Source organism: Euleptes europaea, chromosome 18 (assembly GCF_029931775.1).
Source record: "Euleptes europaea isolate rEulEur1 chromosome 18, rEulEur1.hap1, whole genome shotgun sequence".
NCBI lineage: Eukaryota > Metazoa > Chordata > Lepidosauria > Squamata > Sphaerodactylidae > Euleptes > Euleptes europaea.
In genome coordinates this window covers 37077138-37085968 of record NC_079329.1, presented here as the reverse complement: position 1 = coordinate 37085968, position 8831 = coordinate 37077138, and the positions used below count along the sequence as shown (strand labels likewise).

Genomic DNA, 8831 nt, shown 5'->3' with positions numbered 1-8831 from the left:
AGTTCTTGTGGACCCCTGGGGGTCCATGGACCCCCGGTTGGGAACCAGTGTGCTAGATGAACCCTCTCTTTTCAGATCTCAAATATGACAAATGACCAAACCAGGGCAAAAATGTGAGCAAAAGTCTCCTCTTGCCCAGTCATTTACTCATACAGATTTAGCCGGATGAGTATGTCATCGGTGATGCTTGATCCTGCTTGTTGACTGAGCCAGGCTGCCGGAACCGTGCCAGACGCCAATCTGTTTCTAAGTGTGGCCAAATCAGTTGAACTAACAGAAGGAGAAGAGATTAGTTTTTTATCTGGCCTAAGGGGCTGAAGAGTGGATGTGGCTGATTTTCTGCACAGGGAAGGGCTGAGGAGTGGGGACAAGGGAGAGGCCTCTGTGTGGGGCAGGCCTAGCAGGCAGTGGGGCCAAGCCTGTCTTCCTCCCTCCTCTTCCTTGGGAGGAATGACCTGAGTCATCTTGTTGCTGAAACCTTACCCCTCCTGTGATGGCCCAGGGCAGCTGGAGAAACAGCCAAGTTCCAAAGGCCATGGAAGCATCTCTACCTGTCCCCCACCCTACAGGGCTAAGGACAATTTGTGGGGGTTGATCAGGGAAATAACATGGGGAGAGTTAAACACAGCCCCCCATTCACACACACATTGATTCTCTGATCAGATCTGGAACTCTCTGCATATGTATTTTATTGATTTAGTACCTTGTTTTTTGTTCGGTAATGTTATACTGGTTTGTCACTTTGATCTCCTGTGATGAATTGGTTTTATGCTCAAGACCTTTAGTCATGCGAGCTTAAAAATAAAAGGAAAGGAAAAGGAACTCCCTGAACCTGTTTTAAGGTATGAACAAATAAATGTTGGGGCATGAGATTATGGATCTCTTGCCTCATTTGTAGTTATCAGCCCCATTTATGGGAAAAAATGATAAGAGGGAGAAAATCTGTCTACCTTATAGAGTTGTAGTAATGATTTCCCAAAATTAGTGGTGTGAAATGCTTTGAACACTCAATATCGTCATATAAATGCTTTAGTAATTATTATTTGTCTGTCCTCAGGTTAATATTTTTATAGCAGGGATATGGCATTCTAGGGTCGCCCAACCTCCAGGTGGGGCCTTTCGATCTCCCCAAATTACAACTGATCTCCAAATGACAGAGATTAGTTCTCGTAGAGAAAATATTAGCCCGATTTCATCAGATCTCAGAAGCTAAGCAGGGTTGGCCCTGGCTTGTATTTGGATGGGAGATGTTATGTATGTATATGTGATGCTGCTAAGCCCATTAGCTGAGCCAGCCCTGCAACAATTTGCTTTGGCGCAGTCCGTTTCGTGCAAAATTAAGCTTTGTCTCCTTTGTCCTTCTAGCCTTCTCATCATTCCCCTGTGAGGCCAGGCAGAGGTGGTCCAGGAAGAGAATGCCAAGATGGCAGTCCCACCACACATCCCTGGTCCAGACTGCCTGCGCCCATTCACTCGCGAGTCTTTGGCGGCGATAGAGAAACGCATTGCTGAGCAGGAGGCCAAGGACTTGAAGAAGCAACATGAAGAGGTTCTGGATGAAGCTCATGAACCCAAGCCCCGCAGTGACCTGGAGCAAGGAAAAACCCTCCCGGTGATCTATGGGGACCCACCCTTAGATTTAATTGGAGTGCCCCTAGAAGAGCTTGACCAGTTCTATCTGAATCAAAAGGTGAGTGGGAATAGTTGGGTGGGCAAGAAGAGGGGGCATTGAGGACTTACGAGACAGGCCTTGATATCAAGCCTTGGGTTGCCAGCTCTGGATGGGGAAATACCTGGAGATTTTGGGGGTGGAGCTTGAGGAGGGTGGGGTTTGGGTTAAGGAGGGACCTCAGTAGTAGGGTTTCCAGGTTTCCCCTGGCCACTAGCAGGGGATGGGGGATGGGTAGGATTGTCAAGACCCTCAGGTGGTTGTGAATAGGGTTGTGAACTCCAGACTGGGAAACTCCTGGAGATTTGGGGATGGAGCCTGGGGAGGACAGGGACCACAATGTGGTACAATGCCATAGAGTCCACCCTCTAAAGCATTCATGGACTCTTACTTGGAGAACTGGGTTTGATTCCCCACTCCTCCACATGAGTAGTGGAGGCTCATCTGGTGGACTAGATTTGTTTCCCCACTCCTACACATGAAGCTTGCTGGGTGACTTTGGGCAACTCACATTCTCTCAGCCTCACCTACCTCATAGGGTGTCTGTTGTGGGGAGGGGAAGGGAAGGTGATTGTAAGCCGGTTTGAATCTTCCTTAAGTGGTAGAGCAAGCTGGCATATAAAAACCAACTCTTCTTCCAGGAACTGATCTCTGTAGTATGGAGGAGAGGTGTAATTCTGGGGGATCCCCAGGTCCTGCCTGGAGACTGGCATCCCTACATATGCTCATTCCAAGCACACACACAACATATAGCGGAGGCCTTTCTAAAGACCGATGTCAGGAAGTGCCGTTAACACATCGCCAGCAGGGAAGCTTTGGTATTTGGGCAAAAACTCTATGGCAAAAATGACTTCTACCACAGAGTTTTTGCCCAAATTCCAGATCATTGCTGGTGATGTGATGACATCATTTCTGATGTGTGCCAGAAGCAACATCACTACATGCGATGAAGGCCTAGTTTCCTGCCTGTAAGCACCCTCCCCCCCCAGCTTCCAGGAGTTACCTGGCAACCCTAGACCAGTTCCCCTGGAGGAAATGGCTGCTTTGGAGGGTGGACTATATGGCATTATTCTCTGATGAGACCCCTCCCCAGTCTCCACCCCCAAATCTCCAGAAATTTCTCAACCCAGAGCTGGCAACCCTATCTGAGGGGCAGGACAAAGAAGCCGTGTTTATCAGCTCAGATGTCCATAGGATGAATTTCTGCTATGTTTCCACCCAGTGGTAAGTATATGTTTTTCACCGAACGTGCGTTCGATCCTGGCCCGTGAACGCACTAGCAACTTACCTCACAATTTAAACATGTCCAGTACACAAGCATCCAACACAACTTAAAATTTCTGTTCCCACCACAACGTCTTCCTCCTCTGTATTAGATAAAATTTGTATGTTTTCCCCTTGCACTACCCGATTTAGAGCGTATTTTTTGGAAGAGAAACGGGGGCAGCGCTTCCGCCATCACAGTAATGACCGCCATCAAATTCCCACGCATGCGCGGCAGCATTCACTTGCCAGCTCGAAGGAGCATTGTGATTGGCTGAAGTGGTAGCCTGCTGCGCATGCCCACTCGGTGCTCAAAACAAGGACGGTGATTGGTCCAGCATCAGCGCCAGGGGAAATTAAGGAAAATTCGTGGGGCACTTCATAACGGTTGTGGGAAAGCCAGTTTAAAAAATGGTGCCAAACAAAACCTGTGATTGTAATGCAGGGAAGGAGTTTTACTTTGGAAAAGCGAAACTTGCCACCATCCCACCCCTCACATCTGCCTTTGCCTAAGCGGTCAAAAATAAAGAGATGTTGCACATCGCCTCCAACAAACCCTCCCGATCAAACGACATGACATGGGCATAAGCACAAGCCGCAGACACTCCATTTATTTTGAGCAGAGGCAAGATGACACAACCTCATGGCGTTTCGTGCAAGCAATGAAAAAAAATACCCTTTGCAATTGATGAGGCGGTAGCAAACTTGCGGCTGCTCGCGCAAACGGTTGCAGTTTTCTGCAAAGCAGAAAAAAGGGCGGTAAACGGGCAGTTAGGGAGGTGGGGGAGGAGTGGGGGTGGACTGGCAGCAGGAAGTGGAGTGAAGACAGATTTTCTGTTCACACTGTAAGGCTCCAGGCGAGGAAAATGTTTCATTTCTATTAATTCGCCGTATAAGCGAATGCTCTTAACGCGGAGAAATTGTGCTCTGGAGACATCTCCGGAATCCTTCAGTTGAGATGAAGTGCGAACATGCAAGGAAAGCCCGCAGAAATCGGAGCTGCAAACGCGAAGTGCGGACATGGTCCTGTCTGAATCCTGGCTGAAACAGGGAATAAAGGAGGCTAAAGAGACCATGCGTTTTCGCCCTCAGTTCACTTTCAATGCAGTTTGCCACTAGATTTTACTGGCAAAATCCATGTGGAAAAAATTGCCAAAGTGCCTTGAAAGTGCATTATTCAGTGGCCATTTATGCAGGGTCAATTTTGATGCTCGCTCAAAGCTCCTTTTTTAAATGCGACCTTGATGTGTCCCCCCATTAACATAGAGTCCAATGGCGTAATGAGGACAAGGAGGCTGGTGTGAGCTTCACGGCTTGCTTTATTGGCCAAGGAGTCATAACCGGGTGATCCAAGACACAGACTTATGAGCTCTGCAATCTTGTCACACAGAGGGAGGGTCAATGCAAGAGGTTTTATAGACATTTGACATTCCAATCGACATTTGATTGCAGCTTATCACTGCAACTACGGTACATTACTTTCTACAGAGTGGGTGGGCATTGCTACATTACTGAACAGAACTCTATTGTTCCCTTGCAGGGAGAACGAAACTTAAAGGAGGGGGTAGGTGCGAGTAAGGCTGTTCCCTTATGTGAGAAAAAGATTCCAGCCTTTGGGATGTTTGTGTGTGCCTCCTTGCTTGACTCTGAAAAGAAGGGGGGTTGTGGCACTGACAAGCGGCTTCTGTGGGTATGCGTGTAGCTTGCGTGTCTGAATGAGGTTACTCAGTCACAACACCTTTAAAATGACTATTCACGGTCCCGATACAAGAGGAGAAAGTTAAACAAATTCCACACCCCCACTCACCTTCTCCTTCATTTGCATAGCCATTAGCGACCGCCGTTTGCATAGCTAAGCCTCAGCTGTGATTATTCACGGTTCATTCAGTGAATGCTTCAATGCGGGGGCAGAGCAAATACAAAAGGTCGCATTAAAGGGGCTCTTAAGAAATGTGAAGCAGGTCTGCTCCGGCTTCACAGTGAAGTTTGGAATGACGGTTCAGCATGAAGAAATAAAAAAAAAATATGCAGGGCATTTCAGCCTGGAACACGCTGCTAATTACCGAGCATAAACGGCCAGTGTGTGTGAAAGCACCCTAAAGTATAATCCTCAGGAGGATAAACTTAATCTGGGTGCATAGTGGTTACGATTATTTGATTTATTGACTTCCTCAGCCTTTCTTGCTGAGAATCAAGACAGATTGCAACAGGGGGCCAGTTCCAGGTTTTGCGGGACCCCGGGCACAGAGTGCCTCGCTTCCGGCCCACCCACATCCTCAGCTGCGTTTCCTCCCATCCCCTACCCATCTGTGAGGCTTCCTACCAACTGTACACCTTTTCCCTGTGGTGCTGCATGGTGTGTGCAGATAGGACCACCACCACTGTGCCCAACAGGAGTGCCACATGCGATGGGGGGTCTCTCTGCAGCAGTGGGTCCTGGCAGAAGACATGGGCCCTGGCAGCTGCCCTACCTCTGTGTACGCTGAAGCCGGCCCTGCACTACAAAATATAAAAATGATTCAGTCAGATGTAAGAGGTAGCTGATTTCTTTAAAAGACAATTTGCACTGGGGCTAGAGGCTACTAGAACACTCTTTCTCTTTTTTCTTCCTTAGACGTACATCATTCTCACCAAAGGGAAGACTATTTTCCGGTTCAGCACTACACCTGCCCTCTATATGTTAGACCCGTTCAATATTGTCCGGAGGGGTGCCATCCGAGTGCTGACACATTCATATCCTTCATGCTTGTTGGGACACGCTATGTGGGTCTTACTGAGGAGTTAACTGTGTGTGTGTGTGTGGGTGGGTGATTTCTAGAGAATATTGATCTTGACAAGATGATGGGGAGCTGCAGATTCAGGAATACACTTTCATGTCTTGTGATGTCATGGCTTAGAGCAGTGGTCTTCAGCCTTTCCAGACCTAAGACGCACTGAGCTGCAAGCACATGACAGGAAGACACATTTTGTTAGAGTCATGTAGGGTTACCCGCTCCAGGTTGGGAAATACCTGGAGATTTTGGGGGCGGAGTCTGAGGAGGGTGGGGTTTGGAGAGGGGAGGTACTTCAATGCCATACAGTCCAGTTGCCAAAGCGGCCATTTTCTCCAGGGGAACTGATCTCTGCCGCCTGGAGATCAGTTATAATAGTGGGAGATCTCCAACCACCACCCAGGCAACCCTAGAGTCATGGAGGTTGGCAACCCTAGAGTCATGTGACAGGAAGAGGGGAAACCAGAATTACGATCTCAACAGTGCCAAGTCCGGGGTCATTGGGTAGTGTTGCCAACCTCCAGGTGTGGCCTGAGCATCTCTTAGCATTAAAACTGATCTCCAGACAACAGAGATCAGTTCCCCTGCAGAAAATGGCTACATAGGAGGGCGGACTCTATGGTATTATACCCTACTGATCTCCCTCTCCAATAGGGTTGCCAACCTCCAGGTAATAGCTGGAGATCTCCAGGAGTTCACCTGGAGAAAATGGCCGCTTTGGCAATTGGGCTCTATGGCATTGAAGTCCTTCCCCTCCTCAAACTCTGCCCTCCTCAAACTTCGCCTCAAAAACCTCCCGCAGGTGGCGAAGAGGGACCTGGCAACCCTACTCTCCAAACCTTGCCTTCTTCAGGCTCTGGCTTGGCACCCTTGTTTGCCATGCAAGATGGCCTTCTGAAAGGCAGTGGAAGGATGGAAGGAAGGAAGGAAGGAAGGAAAGAAGGAGAAGGAAGGAAGGAAGGAAGGAAGGAAGGAAGGAAGGAAGGCAGACAGCTCTAGAGGGGTTTGGGAACCAGCAAGAGGCCTGGAGATCTCACAAAAAGAACAACTGATCTCCAGACTACGGCCTGGAGAATATGGTTGCTTTGGATGGTGAGCTCTGTGGCGTTATACCCTGCTGAGCTTCCCCCCCTCCCCAGGCTGCACCCCCAAATCACCAGGGTTTCCCAACCTGGAGTTCACAGCCCTTTTCACTGTTGGGTCTTAGATAGCGAGATTCGTTACATGTCAGACAGTCAAAGGGTTAATTAGCCAAATGGTCAGGAAGAGCAGATCGCCATTGCTTTCACGTCATATGGTCACGTTGGCAAAGTAATCTGCATTTTACTGCTTTGGTATATCCTTTGTTTGAAAGAGAAACTGTATCTCAGTTACTTGTAAGTTACCAACCTGCAAGCATGGAGGAGCGCATTCTCCCTGTGAGAATGGCTACTCGTGAGTAAGCATAGTAACTGCTAAAGGAGTTTAGCAAGTCTAGGAAACTTAGATATGTAGGATGTTTATTGTTGAATCCATGTACCCTATCCTTGAGATTAGTTAGTAAAGAATTGACTTGATTAAGAAAACGACTCTGTGGTATTTTATTTTCAATAAGCCAAAATCAAGATCCATCACTCTGAATGGTAGCAGATTAATTAAGTGAGTTTCAGATACTAATAAGTGGTAGCAGAGCAGGGTTGAAATTATTGGCTATTGATATAAAGTCACACAGAACAATTTTTGATTTTTGAATCGTGTCCCATCGGGGACAACCACCTGAGGGTCTTGACTAATACATGGAACACCACAGGCTTAGAGCCGTCTTTGTCTGACCCGGAGATGCTTGAGATGGTGGTGGTGGGGAGAATACCACTTCATGGCATTTTCATGCTCAGCAATTTTGCAGGAATGGGAACTGTCTTCCAGTGACCTACCCGCCAACATTTGCCCATGTTTTGCAAGTGGCGAGTATTTTTAGGGCCACATGTGAGAGTTTCATCCTGGGAAATACTGTGGTGCTGCAAGGAATCCTATGGCATTTGTCCTTAGCTCCTGCCATCTTGCACAGCAACTTGCAGAGGCAAGGAGGGGGCAGATCCAGTTGTCAGACAGGCTACTTTGACCAGAGCTCCATTATGTACCCCACAGAATTTCAAACGCCTTTGCTCTGTACAGCAGGCTAGCCTGCAGATTTTCAAGAGAGCCAGCGGGGTGTAGTGGTTAAGAGCAGCGAACCCTAATCTGGAGAACAGGGTTTGATTCCCTACTCCTTCACATGAAGCCACTAGGTGACCTTGGGCTAGTCACAGTTCTCTTTGAGCTCCCTCAGCCTCACCTACCTCACCAGGTGCCTGTTGTGGATAGAGGAAGGGGATTGTAAGCCAGTTTGATTCTCCTTAAATGCTGATTCTAGGACCTTAGGCAGATCATGAGAGGGAGGGCAGAAAGGTTTGCATCAGTGTTTGGCTCTCTGGCCCTTTCTTGCATGCCCAGGGTAGTGCCGATCGCCACTTTGGGATCAGGAAGCAATTTCCCCCCAGGCCTGTTTGGCCAGGGATTCTGGAGGAGGGTTTTTGTTTGTTTGTTTTTTGGCCATCTGGGCATGGGGTTGGGGTCACTGGGGGTGTGTGGGGGGAGGTAGTTGTGAATTTCCTGCATTGTGCAGGGGGTTGGACTAGATGACCCTGGTGGTCCCTTCCAACGCTATGATTCTATGAAAAAGTAGAGAAAATTGGCATATGAAAACCAATTCTTCTTCTGGCTGTTTGCCATTTATTTATACTTCTTGAGAAGCACTAGCCCAAAGCCACCTTGGGTGTGGCCGGGTTACACTGCATTCCTCAGCAGGGTTATACCCTTCTAAGTCCATTTGAACTGCATCTCTGCTTAGGATGGGGCTGTTACTTTTGCTCCAGCTCTTTGAATCTCTGCCAGCACCAGGGCTAATGTTGTCCCAAGTTTCTCAAATGGGTTTGTCCAGGGGACATTCCAGTAAAGCCCGGGTGCATTTCCTTGACTTCATTCCAAATTATTCAGCATGTTTATAATGATAACCATCTTAACAAACTGTGTCTTCATGGCCATGAGTGAACCACCGTCGTGGGCCAAGAACGTGGAGTAAGTATTTTTGTTTCTTCTGTCTCCTGTTT

The 8831-nt window shown here is 48.1% G+C and overlaps 1 protein-coding gene across 1 annotated transcript in view; it reads left to right on the top strand.

Moving 5' to 3' along the window:
* Positions 1 to 1408: 1408 nt before the first annotated feature.
* SCN4A (sodium voltage-gated channel alpha subunit 4) overlaps positions 1409 to 8831 on the top strand; it is a 123691-nt gene continuing 116268 nt past the window's right edge. Inside the window, exons 1-3 of the mRNA XM_056863972.1 lie at positions 1409 to 1690; positions 5547 to 5665; positions 8710 to 8799. Of these exons, the coding sequence (XP_056719950.1) occupies positions 1424 to 1690; positions 5547 to 5665; positions 8710 to 8799 (476 nt within the window). The 5' untranslated portion in view covers positions 1409 to 1423. The remainder of the gene's footprint in view (positions 1691 to 5546; positions 5666 to 8709; positions 8800 to 8831) is intronic.